The sequence below is a fragment of the Talpa europaea genome, assembly GCF_964194135.1.
Source record: "Talpa europaea genome assembly, chromosome: 12".
In the NCBI taxonomy this organism is placed as follows: Eukaryota; Metazoa; Chordata; class Mammalia; order Eulipotyphla; family Talpidae; genus Talpa; species Talpa europaea.
Window position 1 is genome coordinate 6,634,617 of NC_140079.1, and position 21,232 is coordinate 6,655,848.

Sequence of the window (21,232 nt, forward strand, 5' to 3'; positions counted from 1 at the left end):
CAGCCGCCCACTGCCCGCCCAGAAGCCATAGAGGAGACGTAGGTAGTTGTAGTCAGACGGGCGGGCCTGGGTGGAGAGGCAGCCCCCTCTGAGCCCTGGCCATCCCCCCTCATTGCCCTGTGCCCGTCCACATCACCCCGGCCCCTGCGGCGGCCTTGCACACGCGAGGGGGCTCCCATCACCTCGGTGCCTGAGTTCCCCCAACTGTAAAACGGGGACTGGCCAGCCGAGAAGAGTGGCTGTGGAGTCCTGCCCGCCCCACCCTCGTGGGGGGCCCGCTGACCAATTATGGTTTTTAAGTGCAATACTTGGCCCGCAGCTTCCGCTGCCCCACTGCGCTCACGCAATAACTGGCCCGGCCCCTGTCCACACGCATCCCGCGGTGACCTTCCCGGAGCGGGCACACCCAGCTCCCTTCAGCACTGGCACCCAGGGGTGTGGGGGCGAGGCAAGGGGTCCCGCCGTTGAGATGAATGTACTGACGAGCCGAGGCAGCAGCCCCCCACCATGCCCTCCACGCCCCAGTAACCCCGACATCCCCATTCCGCGCAATAAACAACAGCATTGGCGCCCAACCTGCCCACCTCTGATTCTTGGCACAGTCCCAGGAGGTCAGGCGCCCTGCGCACAGCGGGGCGGGCAGGACTCCCTAGAAGGCAGAGGCTCCCACGGGTGGCAACGGCTTTATTTACACTATGGTACAGGGCAGGGCAGGGCAGGCGAGCGCCCCCCGGGACAGAAGCGCGGGCGGATCTTCAGCTGAAGAAGTAGGTGGAGTGCTTCACCTGCTCCAGGTCCAGGGACCCTTGGGAGGAGAGAGCCCGGCTGTGGAGAGGTCCCCCCACCCCGCGGCCGTGCCCTCCCCGTCCCCACCTCCCGCGCTTACCTCTCTCGGGCACCGACAGCAGCGTATTCTGCAGCCTGAGCCGCTGGCCGTCCTTGGAGGAGCTGCGGCAGAGGCGGCGGGGTCAGGGGGCAGCAGGAGCCGCGTGCCCATGGCGGGGTAGGGGTGGGGGGCTCACCTGGAGCAGGAGCAGAAGCGCTTCAGCAGGAAGGCGGACAGGTCCTGCAGGATGGGGTGGCTGTGCAGGCGGAAGAACTGCTCCCGGCACACCTAGGGAGGGGGGCGTCAGAAGGGAGGCCCAGGGAGGGCGTCACCACCCCCCTCTCAGAGCTGGGTGCCAGCACCGATGGCGGGACGGAGGCAGGGGTGTGAGGTGAGGGTGCTGCTTCTAATCTGGATGGGGCAGCACCTGGTTCATGACGGGCACGTCGGCAGCGTGGGTCCAGAAGCAGTCGTGCACAGAGACGAAGGTCAGGCCTTTCCTACAGCAGGGGAGAGAGGCTCCTGTGAGCGGGGCAGTCCCGCCCAGGAGACACCCCAACCAATCCACCACCCCGGTAGTCCTGCCCTTCAGCCCCACCCTGCCCTCAGCCCCTCCCCCTGTGGGGTCAAGCTGCCCCCACTCCACAGGGGGCCGAGTCCAGTGATGCACACCCCGACCCTCAGCAGGTAGGTACTGGAGTTCTCACCCCGGGAAGAAGTCTCTGCCCCGCACCCCTTCACCAGGCCCCACCTGCCACCTCATGGCTTCTCAACTTTCAGAAGGGACGGCTAGTGCTGACCCTCTCCACCAGGCTCAGTCCCGAAGGGGTATGCAGAAAGCACAGAACTTTCCTATGAACCCCAGTTCACCCAAGCCACAGCGCCCCCGACTCCATTAATGTGAACTGTCCACACACCTACCCCATCACCCCCTGCTCAGCTGCCTCTGAGGGGCTCAGGACAGAAGGCCCCAGGCCCCTGCCGCCCCCATCCCGAGGTCCACGTGTCCATCAGGATGACGTCCAAACTCCCCAGAACTGGCCCCCCTCCGCGGTGCCACACCGGCCTGGCCCACACTCACATAGACAGGGCCAGCGCCACCTCGGAGCGGGCACGGCGTCCTGGCTGCCCCCCTCCCCGACAGCCTGGCCACACAGGCTCTGGGCACCAGGCCTGCACGCAGGGCCTCCCTGGCTGAGGGCCGCTGCCTGGCCCCTCACCCCAACCCTCACGCAGCACCAATCTCCCTGACCCGCGTCCCCCGCTGGGGGGGGCCTGGTGGCCCGACTCCCGGAGTGCGACGGGGCGGGCGGGCCCACCTGTAGCAGTGCAGGGCGGTGAGCATCATGTGCGAGGAGTCCAGCGAGTGGATGAAGTTGGGCGGGAAGCCGTTCTTCTGCTTCAGCGTGTTGGGCCTTCTGGGGGGACAGTGACACTGAGGCGGCCCCTCGGGGCTGACCCAGGTGCCCCCGGCCGGCCGCTCCCTCAGCCCCACACTCACTGGCTGGTGTCCCCGCTGCTGCTGAGGGTGAGCGTCTGCATCCCGCCGTTGACCTGCAGGGTGCAGGGGGACGAGCGGCGGTGAGTCCCGGCGGGACGAGGGGCCGGGTGAGGGGCAGGGCGGGCGGGGTCTGCACTCACCAAGACCTTGCAGTCGAGGTGGTAGGGCTGGACGACGGGGATGCCCAGCGGGGTGACCCACTCCACTGCCGAGCCCGACTGCGCGATGAGCCGGGCAGCCTCGGTGAGCCAGTGCTGCGGGGAGGGCACCGGGGTCAGGGCGCTCCGGCCCAGGGGCGCCCAGGAGACCCTCCACCTGCAGGACGACGGTCACGTACCTGGATGGCCCGCGAGCCCGAGAACATCTCTTGGAGGCTGTTGAACACCTGGCGCACGAGGTAGTGCGAGGCCTCCCACACGCACTCCTTGGGGCAGGGGACGACCGTGTTCAAGGGGCACAATGCGGCGCGCGGGTTCGGGTGGGGCCGCTCGCTGCATGGCTGCCCCCAAGGGGCCCGCGGGGAGTGACCCAACCAGCCTGCCCGGGAATTCTGATCTCCACCCATTTTTCAAACGGACAAAATGAGACCCGAGTCCCACAAGCCCGGGCCCCAGCCATGGCCAATTGCTGGGGGGAGGCCACCGGCTGGATCAGGGGTTCGGGAGGGAAAGCGTCCCGGAGCCCGGCGGCTTGCGGGGCTGTACCTGGGGGAAGCTGTCCAGCTCCCGCAGGCGCTTCTCGATCTGCAGGCGGCCCCCGTAGCGGGTGACTCCATACACCACGGTCATCACCGTCTGCTTGACGACCTTCCGGCTGATGAAGCCCTCCAGCGTCTGGGCCACCTGCACGCCCTGCTCGGCGTCTTGTCTGCGGAACACCTCCACCTGGGCAGGCCTGGGAGTCAGGGCGCCGGGCATGGGGACCCTCCCTCCCCCTCCCCTAGAATCCCACCCTGACTGCCTCATTACATCAGAGGTCCTGGCCATCGATGCCCAGGGCAGAGACCCTGCTTGGTTTTGAGGAGAAGGGGGCTGTGGTGCCCACCTGTTCAGCCACCCCACTGTATACGTCCTGCGGCAGGTCTGAGGGCATCAGGTTGACGGCTGCAGCCCCCATACTGTCTCGGCCCAGGGCGGCATAGTGCTGCAGGCCATTACAGGAGCCGTCCTGGGGATGAGGTGGACGGGGAGTCATCAGCGTGGGGCTGGGGGAGCAGGGAAGACAGCTCCAGGCAACGAGCCATAGGTCGTGCTCCCCCAGCCCCCTGCTGGACCCCACCGCTGAGGCAGGCGCTGCTACCCCACTGCAAAGGGCCGGTCGGGGGTTCGGGAGCAGAGGAGCAGGGAGACACAGGCCCCTGGAGCAGGCCCCCGCACAGTGAACCGTCAGCGCAGACCAGGACTTGCAGGAGCTGGACACACACTGTACCTTGGAACCTCCGAGCCAAGAAACCTGCAGCACAGCCCCCAGAGGCTGGGCACCCCCGGCAGCAAGGCGCCCACCCGCTCACCTGGTGAATAGGGAAGTGGGAGACGTAGGCAGCGGGGTCGGGGGCACGCACGGCCCGTGCAATCTCCATGCAGCAGGCCAGGGCTTGCCAGGGCTCATCCGCCTCCATCCACCACTTCCGGCCCTACAGAGAGGAGCGCAGGTGCTGGCTGGGCCCGGTGGGCAAGAGGCTGGGACGGTGGGAAGGACAGGGATGAAAGGGCAGGGAAGCCGTGGAGCACCCTGACCGCGCAGGACGGGGCGCGTCCAGGAAGGGGTGCCGCCCAGCGGAGGTGGCAGAGCGGACGGACCAGGCAGAGGCACGGCCAGCGACGCTGCCAGCAGTCCGCCCAGGGAAGACAGTGCTGGGTGAGCGGGTGGAGGGGTGTCCGAGGGGGTGCTGAGGTGGCTGGCCCAGCCTGGGGAAGGGTCCAGAGACCACAGGCCCAGCGCGGCCCCTACCGTCATGGGCTGGTCGGCAGAGTCCAGGACGTCTTCCATCTTCTCGTTGGCGAAGGCCAGGCGCCCCTGCAGCGACTCGTGCTTCTTGAGCCCGGTGAGGTTCACCAGGTGGATCTTGAGCCAGTCAAGGCCATGGGGGCCGAGCGGGCGGCCCTCAGCAAATTCTAGCAGGGCGCGTGCCAGGTCACTGCCCAGGTGGTTGAAGTGCGGTGGGCAGGGGTAGGTGCGGCCCCTGAAGTCCATGTTGTGGGGCAGCCAGAAGATGTGGTTCCGCAGGTGCTGGGCCAGCGAGAGGCGGTACAGTGCGTCCGCCCGCAGGCTGTGCATCTCCCGGGTCACCTTCAGGCAGCGGGCCAGCTCCCGGCGCACCTCGGCCTTGCGGGCCGGTGGGGTGTCAGGCGGCAGGCGGGTGGAGGGCGGCTGGGGCGCCTCGGAGGTAGGGGCCGGCACCCCCAGGCGAGGGCAACCCTTGTCGGTAAAGAGCTGCAGCACCAGGTCCAGCACTGTTCCATTGACCTGCCAGGCACAGTTGCCCAGCTGGGTGAGGGTGTCCAGGGCGCCGTGCAGGTCGGCGGGGGGGCAGCTATCCAGCAGGCGCTGGTGCTGGGTGGTGCCCTCCATCGAGCGCATGAGCTTGGTGGGGCTCAGCAGGAAGGCGCCCGAATGTGGCGACATCCAGGGCAGTGGCGGGCATAGCATGGGCATTTCACTGGCCTCAAAGGTCAGCTCGCGCTCGGCAGCATCCTCCACCAGCTGCATGAAGGCCGGGTGTGGCTTCAGGATCCCAATCTAGAGGGGGCAGGGTGATGGGGTCAAGGGGGAGATGAGCCCAGCAGACAGCAGGCAGAGAACCCCATCACACACCCTGCCGCGTTCTGACAGGACTCCTTTGTGGCCCAGGTGTCCCCACTCGCCCCCTGGGGCCTATGGCCTCACCTCGGCCCCTGCGCAGGGGAGTGAGGTGGGGGGTGGGTGGGTGTGTGTGTGGGGTGGTCTCTCGTGCACCCACCTGGCGGTAGCTGCGGAACGAATAGGCATGGTAGAGCACCGGGATGTTCCTCTGGTCGCCCTGCGGCGTGGCCAGGTGTTTGGGCATCTGTATGGCCTTCACCAGCACCTCCGCCAGTTGCTTGCCCAGCTGCACCAGCACAGGCAGGGGCCAGGGCTGCTCATGGGGGGCGTCGGGCAAGCCCAGCTCCTCCCAGTACTGCCGTGGCAGGCGGGGTGTCGCCACCTGTGGGCAGCAGGCTAGGTCAGGTGTTGGGGGACCATGCAGAGCTGGGTGCCCCTGCCACACCCACAGGAAGGATGACTATCATCTGTTGCGAAGGAAGAGGAAACTGAGGCTGGGGGCAGAGGGGAAGCGGTAGGGCCAGGGGTAAATCCAGATGCCCCTGGGAGGGAGGGCAGTGGGGATAAGACCTCCTTGAGGCTTCGATATCCCCCTCCGCGTGCCTCAATCCTAAGGGATCCCCAGATCCCAGGTCACTCCTCGACCTAGGCTGCAGGGCACACCTGGGTGTCAGACGCCAGCAGGTGCAAGTACTTGTAGTAGCGCTGCTCCAGCACTTTGACCTGATTGTTGAGCTGCTTCCTCTGCACCGTATAGCGGTTGAAGACCCGCATACCCAGCTCTTGTGCCACCGACAGCAAGGACTCTCCATGAGGGGACAGGTTCCGCAGGGTCTGGGGGGGCAGTGCTGTAAGTCTACCACCCACCCCTGCTCACACCCACCTACCCCCACATGACCCACGCCCACCTGCAGCAACAGCTGCACCATGTCCTGCTCACTGAGCAGGCACAGGTAAGGGAAGACGGAGGGGAAACCTTCGTGGGCGGCACGGGCCTCTTTGACCTTGGCCGCCTGCAGTGCCCGGGCCAGCGTCCCCTCCCACTGTGCACGCAGCTCTCCCAGGATCTTCCGCTGCAGAGGAGGAAGGAAGAACAAGGGTGACGACCATGTCCTCAGGACCCCTGGCAGAGACTTCCCAGGGGCCGCAGGAGGGACACATCCCTGAGGCAGGGTTTGCGAATGCGCTGCAGGCAGCTGCAGGGACCCCACCCCCACAGCGTGGGTACACCACGAAGCCCCTTCCTGGAATGGGAGGACAGCAACTATGCCTAGACCCTCCACAGTCCACCAAAGCTGAGCCGCTCACCGCACGCAGGACCTCCCTGGTCTCCTCCGGGGCCTTGTCCACGGACTGCACATGGACGACAGTGGCCAGCTCGACACACAGCTGCTCCTGGAAGAGGTCCTGCAGCGTCTTCAGGGGCAGGTGCAGCTTGGGGTACGATGCGGAAAGGTCCTGCAGCAGGTACAGGCAGGCCCTGAGTCAGGTGCACCGGTGTCGCGTGGGCCGCCCAGTTGACCCTTGGTAAGAAGAGCAGCTGCCCACCCACCCTCCAGGTCCCTTCCCAGGACCGCCACCCCACCAGCCCTGGCAGGGGCGCGTCTGTCTCCCCGCATCTCCTGAAAATGTCTGGACGCTAGTGGGAAAGCAGACGCAGAACAGCCTATAAAAGAGTTTTGCCAGTTAACACCGCGTGGGCCCAGCCAGGCTGGGGCGGGGCGGCAGCAGCTCAGGACCAGGCCAGCCAGGAGGGCGCTTGGAGTCCCTGGATGCCACTGGTTTCATTTTAAACTTGGAATTGTGTGAACATGTGACCTATCTAAAAATAGACAATTACAAATTAAAAATAGCCACTAAAACCCCAAACACAGAGAAAAACACATCTGCACTAAAACCTGCACACACATGTCCATGGCAGCAGGAGTGCCAAACATCCATCAGATAAAGGGGTACACACACATCCCCCCACATGGGACCGTCACTTGGTCACACAAAGGGGAGCGGCTCTGACACTTGCTACCACGGAGGGGTGGGAGGGGACCCTGAACACATGACACTCAGAGAGAAGCAGACACACGAGGCCACGCGGTGAGAGGCCACTGATGAGAAACATCCAGGACAGGCCCAGCCACAGAGAGTGGGTTAGTGGTACCAGGGGCTGGGGAGAGTGCAGCACCCAGTTGGTGACTACTAATGGGAAAAGGGCTTCTTTTTTGGGGCAATGGAATATTCTGGAATCAGATAAAGGTGACTATACTAAAAAACACTAAATTATACCTTGAATTATGCCCCCCAAAACAAACCAAAAAACCACCAATGCTCCTGAATGGCCCTACCCACCCCTCAGCCTCCTGTCCTTGGGGCAGTGGGTGTTGGGATCTTGCCTTCTTGCCCAGTCCATCTGCTCCTGGCCTGTCCAGTTCAGGGGACTCACACAGCCCTGCCAATAGCAGAATCTCCAAAAGGGAAATGTGGCCCACAGCTGGCCCCAGCACCCAGAGCCTTTCCTCCCTCTGGCACTTTATGGTTTCAACCTCTAGGATGAAGGCCCTGTGGACACTCCTCCCGACATTGTGATGCAACCCCAGGCTGAGCCTGGGCTCACCTGGGCATAGACTTCCGAAAGCAATGGGGAACTGTTGACCTGGGGCGGGGGTGGGGTCAGAGGCGGGGGCTGGAAGGAGGGCTGGACTTTGAGCACAGCCTTGAGGAGGGCTGCTCTCTCGTCAGGGCACAGCGGCATGGTGAAGAGCTCCCCCAACTGCAGTCCATCCTGGGCCATCTGCGTCAGACACCTGCAGGGGGATATGCGAGGGCAGCAGCCCCACCCGGGAGATGGGACACACCCGCACCCCCAGGCCCAGCACCGAGTAGCCTCGGAGTCCACGTGGCTGTGTGCCTGGGAGGAATGCAGACACCCACCTTTTGATAGTGCGGGCATCCTTGTCCAGCCGCCCCATGCACTGCAGCGCGGCCGCATAGGACAGCAGGTCCGGGGTGAGGCCGGCGTCTTTCATCATGTAGAACACGAAGACCAGCTCCTTGAAGGAGCCCTGGGGAGACAAGCCAGGGGAGGGGGTGAGGAAGGGCCCCACCTGATTCCCATCCTGCCTCTCGAGACCCTCCACCTGCAGCCATCACGAGGCAGGAGGGTCACCAGCTGGGAGTGGGGAGCTCAGTGGACACTGATGTCTGTGCATGTGGGAGAAGCCCTGGAGTGTGGCCACGCCGGTAGGTCAGGTTCCCAGGAGGAAGCGCGTGAGTATTGCTCTGTTTTATGCAAAGGAGCATGCATGACCCTCTTCAAAGTCGGCCTGAGCGATCCCTCAGTTCTGGAGAGTTCGAGTCTGCCCTCTGGGGCATGCTGGCCCCCCGACTCTAGTCTCCAGTTCATCTCCACCTCCAGTCCTGCTCAGGGTCAACAAGCTTCTCTCCCTAGTCTCCTCCAGGGCAGCGGTGTCTCCTGTGCCCACCGGGTGCCGTGGGCAACCCTCCTGCTCTCAGTGGCTCCCCATGCACATGCCCTGGTGTGGAGCCTGTGCCCACCCACCTGGGCACGGCGAGTTTCCCCGGTCTGAAAGCGCCGTCACGGAGCCTTCCGGAGGGAGAGACCCACGCCTCCCACTCGGCTCCTGCTGTGCTGCCAGATGTGCTCTCGCCTCGGGGACACAGGGCCAGCACTGTGGGTTTGGGGTGACTGTATCACCCAATTTGAAGGTCACTAGTCACATTTATATTTAAATGAAACACCCAGCTCTTCAGTTGCAGTAGCCAAGTTTCAAGTGTTCGGTAGCTGGTACAGCCGAATGTTCGGGATACTAGAAATGCTCTTCACTAAAACAAGCATGTCTGCCCCACCTTTAAAAGGCTATTTTAGTAATCTCACCACTGTGAAAACAAGCACTTTAAGATTCACTTATTCTTTCTCTTCCTTAAACACATCCGTGGAGTTTAAGGCCTAAAATTAGGCTCCTCCCAGGAGCCTGCAGATTTCCCCACTTTACAGATGGGACATGAGGCTCAGAGAAGCGTGATGTGGGCCACAGAAGGGGCGGACTCAGAGCTGGGAGACGGCCCAGCTGTTCCACACACGTCAGAGCTGCCTAAAAACTGAAGAAGCCAACAACACTCGTGAAGTTCACGCTCAGGATGCAGAAGACAGTGTAGGGTGGTGGCGGGTTGACGAGCATCTCCCAGAATTCAGCCCACCAGAACTTCAGAACATGGCCTTCCTTGAAAATAGGGTCTTTGCAGGGTGTTTAGTTAAAACAAGGGGTCCTACAAGACAACCACGTGAGGACCAAGGCAGAGATGAGCAAAGCGTGGCCGCCGCAGACACTGCTACTGCCCCTCGGGCCTGGGAGAGGCAGAAGGGACCCTCCCCAGGAGCCTGGCCGTGCCACACCCGCTGCTAGAGGTGCGGTCTCTGGGCCTGAGAGAAAATAAATCTGTTGTTCTAAGTTGCCAGGCGTGTAGTAGCCATGAGAGCCCCAGAGACTCATACAACAGCTGACCACAGAAATGTCCTGTCCAGGAAAAAAGACAAAACTTGCAAACTGACCATAGCCCTGAGGCAGGCAGCAAGGGAGGGGCTGGGAGAGGGTCAAAGCAGGGGTGGGAAGAGCACAAGGGACTGTGGAGATAGTTCTCGGGTGTCGTGGTGGTCGGAGAACCGCAGGAGCTACACGGAGAAGAGAAATCAAACACTGTCCAAAAATTAACAAAGATGTAAAAAAAGAAACAAACTTAAAATTTAAAAAAAAAAAGAAGAAAAGAAAAGAAATGTCCTGTCCAACAGGGGCTCCTCACGGGACACTGGGAGGCCGGGGCGTTGACTGGGAGCACAAATCTTTCGCCCTCTCACCGTAGAATTCAGTCTCCCTCCTGCAGAGATGAGCACAGGCAGGCGGAAGCCCCCAACCTTGTTCACAAAGACTCAGGCGTCTCCACCGTGCCCTGCACTGCGGCCTGCTGTCTCCTGCCATTAGCACAGCATGTCAGATTCTCTGCCACAGCTTCTCTCAACATCCCAGTCTGCAAACTGCTACACGGCTGTTTCCCTCACTACCTAAGTGGCAGACAGCCTCCCACGTTGCTCTGCATTCTCGTGGGGAGAATGTTGGAGAAAATTTTTCTTCATAAGGGCATGCAGTTAACGCTCTCCTAAACCACCACGGTACTAAGAAGGACTTGCTGGAGCAATCAGAAAATACTGAGATGGAAGAAAACATTCTAGACGCAGCTAGAGCAGTGCACAGAGGGAAAGTCATAGCTCTGTGTCCCCATGTTCAACATAAAAGGATTTCAAACCAATGCCCAACCTTCCACCTTCAGAAACGAGAACAAAACTACACCAAAAGCATCTTTGCCCCTATGCTGAGGGGGTCCCTGCGCTGTCCCACGTGCCAGACATGCCCCTTGATCAGACACGTTCAAAGGCCTGGCCAACTAAAATGAGAGGAAATGCACTAAAACATTAGCTGAGTCTTTTCCTCTGTTTTAAAATACTCCTGAGGGCCACATGTAATTTATATTTAACAAATCTAAAATTATTATTGAAAAGTAAAATTCAAAGGACTTTAACTTTAAAGCTGAGACTGGATCCAAATCTAAGTGCGACTGACTGGCAACGGGAGGCCACAGGCAAGGTGGCCAGTGAGGGACACCCCTCCCCAGCAGTGTGGGCTGCTCACCTTGCGTGCCCAGCCCAGCATGACAGTGTTATACATGGCCAGCGTCAGCAGCCGTGGATGCCGGACCTTGCTGTGCTGCACAGCCAGCACGTGGTGGGCGAGGGGCAGGTGGTCAGAGAGCAGGCAGCACTCGAAGAAGGACTGGAGCCTGTGCTGCTGTGACTCCAGCCGTGCCAGGACAGCCATGTCCGCTGGGTCCTCCTCTGCCTCCTGGCTTAGTTTCCGTGGTGCATCCTGCAGCAGCTGTGTCAGCTGCTCCTCCCAGGGGCTGCTGGGGGTCTCGCTCACCCAGCGTTGCAAGCAGTTGGACAGCCTCTTGTCCTGCAGCCGGGGCTTCATCTGCAGGCGCAGCCCGGGAATCAGCATCAAGGCCTGATCCTTAAACTTGTTCTTTAACTGTTTCTGCTTCTCTCTCTCCAGCTTCTGCGCCCAGCGGCCACTGAGTCCCTGGGCAGCATCCCTGGCTCCCATCTGGGTCTTCCTGGAGGGCTGGAGGATGCCACCCTCCTGGAGTCGCGCCACATCCACCCTCTTCACAGTCATCTCCGACACACACTCAGCCTGCAGCTGCCGCACCCGGGCCTCGAGCACTGTGGGACCAAAGACAAGTTGTCAGGGGGACCCCATTCAACACCAATCCCTCCAGACCCCACCATGTGCAAAAGCAGGAGGTGGAGGAGGCAGCCTCACCTGACTTCAGTATTTGCTGGCAATTCCCTAATGTCCCCCACTCACCTACCCACTTAGCACCTCTCCACCCAAACCTATCACAAGCAAGTCCTGGTGTTCCCCCAAATCTGCTCCTCCATGTCCCCCTGTCACAGCAGCTCTGTCCTCCCAGGTGCTGAACTAGACCCTGGCCATCCTCTACAACTCTCCCACCCCAGGGCGCTGCCCTCAAGTGTGTCCAGATGCCCCATCGCCAGACCTCATCACTCCCTCTCCGCCTGGCTCACCCAGCTCGCTCATAATGGCCTCAGGGCCTTGGCATGTGCTGCCCTTGCTGCCTGGAGGTGTTTCCTCCCAAAGGCGCATCACCGCCTTCCTGTACTCCAGGATGCTGGCAGCACCGCACACTGCATTTGGGGGCCATTACAAACAGTGAAGTCACCCACAAAACACAAAAACACAAAACATACGGCACCAACTAGGGACCTGGCAATAGTCTGAGCAGACCCCGAAAGGAGAGTGAGGTCTGCTTTGACCTCAGCTGGCAATACGCTCCTCAGGCAGGGGATCTGAAAGTGCCTTGAGTATTATTTGGGGTTACAAATTTTAGCTTCAAAAACTGAACCCACAAACAAGGAGAATGGGCTGTCTGTCCAGTGCCTGTGCCTCTAGCAGAGAAGAGAGACCTCGGCTGGCCTCACGCCCACCCAAGGGCTGGCAGCACAGTGCAGGTATGGAGCTGCTGAACCCAGCCTGAGCGCTCCGGCGCCGGGAGACACTGCGATATATAGGATGGACTTCCAGACTGCAGTGCATCCAGAGGGAAGTGCAGCAGACGTGACAGGGAGCAGGGACGCGGGTACAGGCCGTCCCCTGCCTCCCCAAGCCGAGACGCCTCAGCTGACCTGGTGGCTGGGAAGGCACCAGCTCTACAAACAAGCAGTCACCAAGGCCTGTGAGGCCACAGCTCCTCCTGCTGGAGCGACAAGCCACAGGGTCTGTGTCCCTCGGCAGGGGCGTCAGAGACAAGAGTCGGAGGATTTCTAGCTATGGTGACTTGATGTGATTTAGATTTCTAGAACCTTCCTCCGGCTGAATGATCTACCTGGATTTTGCTTTCAAACAATTAGATGGCTAAGAAAAGAAAGTCTGCAGTTGAAACCAGGGGACCTATGTTTTTACTTCTGTATCTTTGAAATTTTCTGAAATTTTCTCCACTGCACCTTTGCCGCAGATACAGAGAGAACTCATCTGGAAAGGAGAGGATGGTGGGAAGGAGAGAAAGAACGGATGTCCTACCTCCTCCTGAGGCTGCCAGCTCGTGAGGTCAGCAGGATGACCCCATCCTTTACAAAGGTGGAAGGCCAGGGACTGTACCCCATCAGGCACTCAAACCCCAGAGAGCCATGGGGGAGGGGCACGTGGGACAGCTCAGAGCTCAAATCCAAGCTGTGTGTGCAGCTGCCTGTGGCCGTGGACAAGTGTGTCCAGCCATAATTTGGGGCCTCAACTACACGTAAATTGAGGAAGCATGGTGGGTCTGGGATGGAGTTATAAGGGCTCGCAGCCTGCATCATGCAGCAGGGGCTCAGCACCCACCAAGAAGAGGTCACACACTTCTGGCCTCATCTCAGCAGGCCCTCTTGACCGCCACGAGCAGGGAACAGGCATTAAGCTACCCCATTTTACAGATTAACATCCCTTCTGTGGTGAAGAACGAGGAAGTGAGCCCCAGCAGAGTGGCTGGTGCGAGGGGGCAGTGAGGAAGAGGTTTCCGGTCCCACGCCCTGAGAGTTAGGCTTACCCTCCAGGAGCTCTGCATGGCCCCAGTCCTTCCTGGGGTCTTGCTCACAAGGGTGGGCGGAGGAGTTATTTCTTCGGCCACAGAAACCGCGGAGGGCCCCTGAGGAAGAGATGAGGCAGCAGGGGCTTGGCACGGGAAGGGCTAGGGGGCGGTTCTCACCGGCAAAAATCGCTGAATCCAGAGGCAAGGGCGCCCTGGATTCGGTAGCAAATGACAAAGGTCATGGGGCTCTCATTGGAAGAAACCAAGAGGTCAAAGGTGAGCGGTCACCACACAGTAAGAATATTGGGGTGTAGGATCGGGCAGAGAGTTCAAAGATCAAGAGCCCTAAATGCCAGGAGCTTCCAAAAGAAGCCAAGAATCAAAGGTCAAAATACTCTGCAGACCCCCGTCGGGAGAGCAAGCGCGTCAGGGGCAAGTGAAAACGGGGTGGAGTTAGGGGGTCCCCAAGAAACACAAAAAGGCAAGGGCCGGGCACGGCTGGATCCCGGGGGCCGAAGAGTCAAAGGTCACGGCCCAGCGGGTGGCACCGGCACGGGCGGTGAGGGGGCGGGGAGAGGGGACGTGGCCGCGCCGTCCCGGCCTCGCCCGCGTTACCTTCCTCCGCTGGGAGCCCGGGGCGGCCCGCGGGCCGCAGAGCCCACCCGAGCCCGGCCGCGCCGCGGCCCCAGCGCAGCGCCGACATGCCGCACGCGGACCCGCCGCCGACCGCACCGCGCCCGCGCCGCCTGCTGGGAGTTGTAGTTCCTGGACTGACGGCAGCCGCGAAGGGACAGCGCAGGCGGAAGCGCGCAGCCCGAACTACAACTCCCAGCGGGCTGCGGGGCCCCGGCGTCCTAACCATCAGGAGGGGCGGGGTGACTGGGCATGCAGGTGAGCGCAGCTAAGCCCGTCTTTGGTAAGACCCAGATCTGGGTGTTTGGGTTTTTTAAGGACATGTTCAACTTATTTAGAGGTTCTTGCCGCGATCTTCATTGATCCAGCGACTACTGAAGTTCAAAGAGGTCAGTGAAATTACCTAAATACACACAATATGACTGGAATGAAAGCCCAGGTGTGTTTGACTCCCATACAGACCTGTTTAGGACATTTCTTTTTTTTTTTTTTTTAATTTATTTATTATTTATACCAGCACTGGGTACAGTCAGAAGCGTGGGAGGGTGAGAGAATTCACCAGAGCCAGAGCGGGGAGCAGAGCAAGCAGAAGGACCGAAGTACACTGCTGAGGGGAGCAGCGGGCGGCAGGAGAGGTCTGCACGCCATGGGGGACCCTCCTCCGGTGGCCGGGGAGCAGCCGGGGATCGAACCGGCGCCGCAGAGGCCGCGGGCAGCTTCGCAACCCAGCGCTCAACCGCTGCACCACCGGGGAGGCCCTAGGACATTTCTTTCTTATGCTCTTCCGGCTTCAGTTTATCCACTTTGCCCAAGCCCCCAAGGTCAGGGGCAGAGTAGGGCAGGAACTAACCTACTAAACTGAGATGAGTGATTGAGATAACCCCTCAAGCCTCGAGGTTCCCAGCCCTGGCTTCCAAGGGGCTCCCACTCAAAAGTAAGCGGGAATCAGACTAGGAAGACATGCCCACTACAATGATAGTTGGGGAAACTGAGGCAGAGGGACGCAAGCACCTGGTCTGGGTCCAGCTGGCATGTGAAGGATAAGAATAAGAATGTCTGGTGGCGCAGTGGTTGAACGCTGGGCTGCGAAGCTGCCTGCAGACTCTGCGGCGCCGGATCGAGTCTGCAGCGCTGGTTCGATCCCTGGCCACCGGTGAGGGTCCCACATGGTGCGCAGACCTCTCCTGCCACGCCCGCTGCTCCCCTAAGCAGTGTATTTCGTCGGTCTGCCTGTTCTGTTCCCCACTCTGGCTCTGGTGAATTCTCTCACCCTCCCGTGCTTCTGACTGTACCCAGTGCTTGTATAAATAAATAAATAAATCTTAAAAAAAAAAAAAAGAATAAGAATATCTGGCCTAATTTCAGGCAGAGGTCATAACAAGTGCAAAGGCCTTGAGACAGGAACAGGCAGGGGTAGTTGGAAGGACTTGAGCAGAGGGTGTTGGGGAGAGGAAACAGGCAAAACTGGAGGGGTGCTGGAGGGCCAGATTCCAGGGTCTCAGGGATCAAGGCTCAAGTTGCCATCTATTCTCAGAGGCTCAGACTTTGGTTTCTCCATTAGTTCAGACCTTTGTGCTAGAAGGGCAAGACTCCTGGGCCTGTCAGACTCTTGACAGCACATTCCAGACACAGCTGCCCACGCAGGCATTGTGATGCCACTGGCTAGGAATGTTTTCAACAGACTGCAGCACCCTGGAGAAACCACCCCAGCCCACCCCACGATTCCCTGGGGCCTGTGACCTCACCCTGACTCACACCTGGGGTTGTCTTCCTGACCTGGGGGCTGAATCAGCTGGGCCTGGCCCCCAAGACCTAGAGATAACCTTCACACTCAACCAGCTGGCAAAGCCAGAAACCTGGGCTGTAAGTCAAGACTTCTGAATTCTTATGCCTCAGCTTCCACTTCTATTCAATGGAACATCATATGACCTAAACCCTAGGATTCTTGCACCTTAATGATGAGGACAGCTGTTCTTTTAGTCCCCACTCAAAACTCCTGAACATCACAGGAAGTCTCACTCAGTGCCTGCATTTAACTCCTATTTCAGCTTCCTGTGATCCTTTTCACCTGAGAATTTGTCACCTTGTTCTCTTTTCATTGTATTTCTTTTTATGACTTGTTGTCAGTGTGTCAAAGTATGGCACTGGTTTGATTGCTGGTGGTGGTGTCAAGTTTCTTTGTGAAACTTAAGCAAGAAAATTTTAATAATACACAAGAACGATGAAGACACAAGTAGGGTCTCCCAGGTGGCGCAGCGGTTGAGCGTTGGGTTGCGAAGCTGCCCGCGGCCTCTGCGGCGCCGGTTCGATCCCCGGCTGCTCCCCGGCCACCGGAGGAGGGTCCCACATGGCGCGCAGACCTCTCCTGCCGCCCGCTGCTTCCCTCAGCAGTGTCCTTCGGTCCTTCTGCCTGCTCTGCTCCCCGCTCTGGCTCTGGTGAATTCTCTCACCCTCCCGCGCTTCTGACTGTACCCAGTGCTTGTATAAACAAAACAAACAAACTAACAAATAAATAAATAAAAAACATGCCTCTATTTAAAAAAAAAAAAAAAGACACAAGTAATTAAATGGGAACCATGGCATCAAGGGCCTGGAATTTGGGCAACACTGTGTTTCAGAAACTGTTCACGTATGTTGGGTTTTCACACAGAAAACACAGAATGTCTTGTCCAAATCCAGTCATGTTCAAATGAAGCTGAGTTGAGGGACATTCTGAGATTTCAGAAGTTTACGTTGAAAAAGGCAAGCGGAGGCAGGATCTCTGGATGGAGTGAGGTAGATGGAGGTACCCAATACCTGGGGCTGCTCTAACGAAGCACCACAACTCGGTGCCTTGAACAAAAGAAATTCAGGTTCTCACGTTTCTGGAGACCAGACGTTCAGTATCAGAAAGCGGGCATCAGTACCACTGGGCCGAAATCAAAGGGTGGCGAGGCTTTGGGCCAAGGCCACAGACTGCTGGGAGAAGAGGGGCAGGGGCTAGGAGACCTGAGATGCGTCCTATGAGGGGCCTCTTGGGCCTCAGTTCTCTTGCCTGTTTATTCACTGTGCTCTCAGAGCTCACATGGCTCCCCGTGGGACGCTGGTGTGTCTGTAAATGATGAGCAGGTGTGGGCGTAAAGGGGATGCCTCACACCTGCAGCCATGAACGTGCAGCGGTGGAGGCCCAGGATGGCCTGCTAACCAAGGTCATCGTCTGTGTCCCTGTCAGTTAGCCACAGACGTGCCCACATGTCCATTCTAGAATGAGCACCCCATGAACTCAACTGCCCAAATGCTGTTCATGCTCTCCCCAACCATTTCCTGCCCCACCACCTCCACGTTCCCTCAGCGCACCCCTCAGTGAAGACCCTACCCCTGGGGCTGCCTCTGAGTATGCTCTAGTTTGGAGTGCAGACCAGTCTCACCTGGGAATACCCAATCCATGGGGGCTGGCTTGGGAATGGACCCTTGGATCACAGCTTCCATCTCAACCTCTGATGCCCACCCCCCCTTTCTGTCTGTTCTTGTCTCACTGTATCTGTCTCATTCAGTTTCGGCCCGCCTCTGTCTCTGTCTGCCTCTCTCTCACTCATCTCTATCTCTATGTCTCTCATCTGTGTCTCTGATTTCTTTTTTGTTTTTTTAAAGATTTCTTTTTATGTATGTATGCATACAAGAGCTGGGGTGTAGGCCAGAGGGGTGGGGGGGTGAGAGGATTCACCAGAGACAAAGTGGGGAGCAGAACAGGTGGGTCCCCTGAAATACACTGCTGAGGGGAGCAGTGGGGGGACAGGAGAGATCTGCTGTCTGGGTTGCTCCCTGGCCGGGGATCGAACTCATGCTGCAGCGGCTGGCGATAGCTTGATAGCGCTGAGACTTAACCCCTTGCGCCCCCAGGGAGGCCCTGTGTCTCTGATTTCTATCTCTGTCTCTCTGTGTCTCTGTCTCTCTGTGTATCTGTCTGCCTCAATGTCTCCCTCCGGGTCTCTGTCCCCGCCCCTCTCACACTTACACCCCCGCAGACCCTGCAGGCCAACCCAGTGACTCACCGACAGGCACCGCCCTCCCCACCCTGCCCCGCAAGACAAACAAACACGCGTGGAGGCTGGAGAGTATTTTCCTGAATGGGCCCCTCCCTGCACCCCGGCCCCGCCCCGATGCCCCGAAGCCCCGCCCCTGCCGCGCCGTCTCCGCCCCCGAGCCGCTCCGTTGGCCTGTTCCCGGCGCCTCATTGGTCGATTCTCGGGTCCTGCCCCGCCCAGCGCCCTGGCCCGCCTCTCGCTGCGCTGGGCCCGCCCCCGAAGCTCCCTATTGGCCGGCGAGGTGCGGCCCCGCTCGGGCGCCCCGCCCCCCGCAAAGGCAGAGCCGCCGCCGCGCGCCGGGAGGCACGAGCCGGCGGCGAGCGGGACGCGCGGGCCATGCGCCGTCGCCTGTGGCTGGGCCTCGCGTGGCTGCTGCTGGCACGGGCGCCCGGCGCCGCGGGGACCCCCAGCTGTCCGCGGAGGCCGCGCAGCTACCCACACCTGGAGGGCGACGTGCGCTGGCGGCGCCTCTTCTCCTCCACCCACTTTTTCCTGTGCGTGGACCCGAGCGGGCGCGTGCAGGGCACCCGCTGGCGCCACAGCCCTGACAGTGAGTACGCCGGGGCCGCGGGGCGGTGCTGGGGGAACGGTGAAGTGCCGAGCCGGGCCGTCTCCACCCCGGCAGCACCGGAGGAGTAAGTTCCTACGGGGCCTCAGTTTCCTCCGCCGTGGGATGGGCCCCGCCCGCACCTGGGAGGCTTGGCCAGGGGCGGCACCAGCCCCCCCCCCCCCCCCCCCCGGGCTCCGCCGCCGAGAATGGGCTTTGGGGAATAACCCTGAGCTTGGGTATCTCTGGGCACATTCACAGGGGAAACCCCAACTCCAGGAGGGGCCCTAGTGGGGCTCTGCCTCCTTGAGGAGGGGCAGAGCCAGGGCCTGGTCTCTGCATGTCCCACACTACAAACCAGACTCTCCCTGCCTAAGTTGGGGGCCCTCTTTCTTCCTAGACACCCATTTGGTTGATGCAGAAACGGAAGCACAAGGAAGGGACATGAACTGACCAGGGTCACACTGCCAGGGGGTGATTGGGGCGATGACTCCATGATGCCCAGAACCTCGCAAGCTGGAGTCACTGTCCCTGCTGCCCCACCCAACAAACAGTAGGCGCTTATTAAATGTATGAGGCAAGAAGAGACGCAGGGACAAAAAGAAGGAGGTTGGGTGGCAGCTGGGAGACCAAGGTCATCATGACCCATCTCAGTCTCACCATAGCTCTGAGGTCTGGGCCAGAGGAGCTGGGGAGGCCAAAGCTAATGGCTGGCCACTGCCTGAATCACCACCATTAGGACAGATAATCACCCCTGCCTTCCCAGCTGCTTTCATCTGGCGCTCCCAAGGCCCTCATTAGGCTCACCCCATGAGGACAATGGCAGGTGACTGGCCAGGCGGGTCCACAGGTTGTGGGCTCGGCTGGCCAGGCAGGATGGCCTCAGGCAGGGGGTGAGGCCTGGCTCTGCTGGGTGACCTGGGACAGTCACTGTATGTCTCTGGACCTTGGCTTCCCTATCTGAGCAGCAAGGGAGGGGGACAGTTGATGGATGGATCTGGGTGGGTAGGGCTTGGAGTTTCTCTCCTTATTAAGTCATTGGCTATGAATTGGGCATCTTTTATATCCTGTGTGGGGCATGGAGACATGACAGTGTTTGAGACAACCCACCCGTGGGGCTCCCGGCAGAGGGTGAGTGTTAAACAAGTGAACAAGTAGCGAATTTCAGAGGGGGGCACATGGGGTGCAGAGGAAATGAAATGACAACAAATGGGAGGTGACTGGCACTACCTGGAAGGGTCAAGGGCCTCTCTGAGGAGGAAGCTTGAGCCGAGGCTCATCTATGGAGTAGCTGGGTATTTGGCCAAGAGAAGAGCAGGTGCAAAGACCCACGGGGCCTGGGGTGAGCTCCCCATCGCCTCAGGCACCACGTTGGAACAGAGGACCAGAGGAGGGTCTGGTGCCCAGGTGGGGCTGAGGGTGTAGGTGGCAGCTCATCCCCAGCCATCCTTCTCTGGACAGGACACATCAACTCAGAAGGCTGGAGCTTGCCGAGGGTCACCCACCAAAGGATGGGACCCAAAGCTGCCACTGCCATTTCCCATGTCTCAGTGTCCCCCAGGAAGTGAGCACAGTCAGCACCTTCCACCCAGGCCTGTGTGGTGGTGGCGGGGCAGAGTGCGGTGCAGGGTGTAGTCTGTGCTCCAGCAGTTAGTGGCTCTCATCAATATGAAGGCAGTGGGCTGTAAACGCCCTGCGCCCTTTCCAGGCCATCTCTGCTTGGGCTGAGCCTGCTGTCCGGCGTGCCATCTCCTTGCCACACACAAGACAGATGTGAAAATGTCAGTGAGGCCAGGGGAGGCTGCACATGGGCAGTATGGCCAGGGCTAGTGGTCTGCATCTATTACACTCTTATCCTTACTGACGTCAGCAGCTCACCCAGGTAGGGACCTGCCCCCTAGGGCTTCGTTTCCCTGCCCCTGACTTAACCCAGGCCCTCTTCTGCCCCAGAGCTTGCTGTGGCTCCCCAGTGTCCCCCAAGGAAAGCCTAGAGCCCTCCCCCAGCCCCAATCACCTCCCACATCCCCAGGGCAGCTCCAGGTGGGGCCTTTGTGGCCCCAGGTGTGTCCCCACACCCAGTGCAGGACCAGTACACAGCAGGTACTTGGGAATGGTAGGGGGGGGGGGGGAGCAAGCAGGTGAACAGGTGGTGGGCCACAGCCCTGACTTAACTTCTCCCCCAGGTATTATTGAGATTCGCTCCATCCAAGTGGGTGTCGTGGCCCTCAAGGCAGTACATACCGGCTTCTACGTGGCCATGAATCGCCGGGGCCACCTCTACGGATCGGTAAGTGTGGGGCATGGGTGGGCGTGTGAGCAGTGAGTGGATGGGGATGGACGTAGGTGGGCCGTGTGCAGGCCTAGGTTGGTGTGCGGGCAGCGGGTGGAGCGGGGTGGATGAGGGTAGGCCGGGTCCAGCAGAGGGCAGACTGCTGGTGGGCAGGTCTGGAGGCTGCCTCACCTGCCCGTGCCCCCGCAGCGCGTCTACACCGTGCACTGCAGGTTCCGGGAGCGCATCGAGGAGAATGGCTTCAACACCTATGCCTCACTCCGCTGGCGCCGCCGTGGCCGGCCCATGTTCCTGGCACTGGACAGGCGGGGCACCCCGCGGTGGGGAGGCCGGACTCACCAGCACCACCTGTCCACCCACTTCCTGCCAGTACTGGTTTCTTGAGGTCCCAAGGGGCTGCAAGGAATGGCTGGATAGA

At 60.2% G+C, this 21,232-nt stretch overlaps 2 protein-coding genes across 2 annotated transcripts; one reads left to right on the top strand and one right to left on the bottom strand.

The window, feature by feature from the left end:
• Window positions 1-2: 2 nt before the first annotated feature.
• On the bottom strand, window positions 3-13,983 carry POLRMT (RNA polymerase mitochondrial; the record flags this gene model as incomplete). Its single annotated transcript, XM_084250776.1, has 21 exons — window positions 3-805; window positions 887-948; window positions 1,023-1,114; window positions 1,254-1,326; window positions 2,146-2,244; window positions 2,328-2,380; window positions 2,468-2,581; window positions 2,665-2,751; window positions 3,032-3,211; window positions 3,372-3,494; window positions 3,838-3,960; window positions 4,278-5,066; window positions 5,287-5,511; window positions 5,793-5,963; window positions 6,038-6,202; window positions 6,438-6,587; window positions 7,738-7,927; window positions 8,055-8,185; window positions 10,826-11,415; window positions 13,299-13,397; window positions 13,896-13,983. 21 exons carry the CDS (start codon window positions 13,981-13,983, stop codon window positions 756-758), a joined length of 3,654 nt encoding a protein of 1,217 aa, XP_084106902.1. The 3' UTR covers window positions 3-755.
• A 4,330-nt stretch (window positions 13,984-18,313) lies between these two features.
• Window positions 18,314-21,198, top strand: FGF22 (fibroblast growth factor 22; the record flags this gene model as incomplete). Its single annotated transcript, XM_084248804.1, has 3 exons — window positions 18,314-18,527; window positions 20,708-20,811; window positions 21,004-21,198. The coding sequence occupies 3 exons, from the start codon at window positions 18,314-18,316 to the stop codon at window positions 21,196-21,198; spliced, it is 513 nt and encodes a 170-aa protein (XP_084104930.1).
• Between the last annotated feature and the right edge of the window lie 34 nt (window positions 21,199-21,232).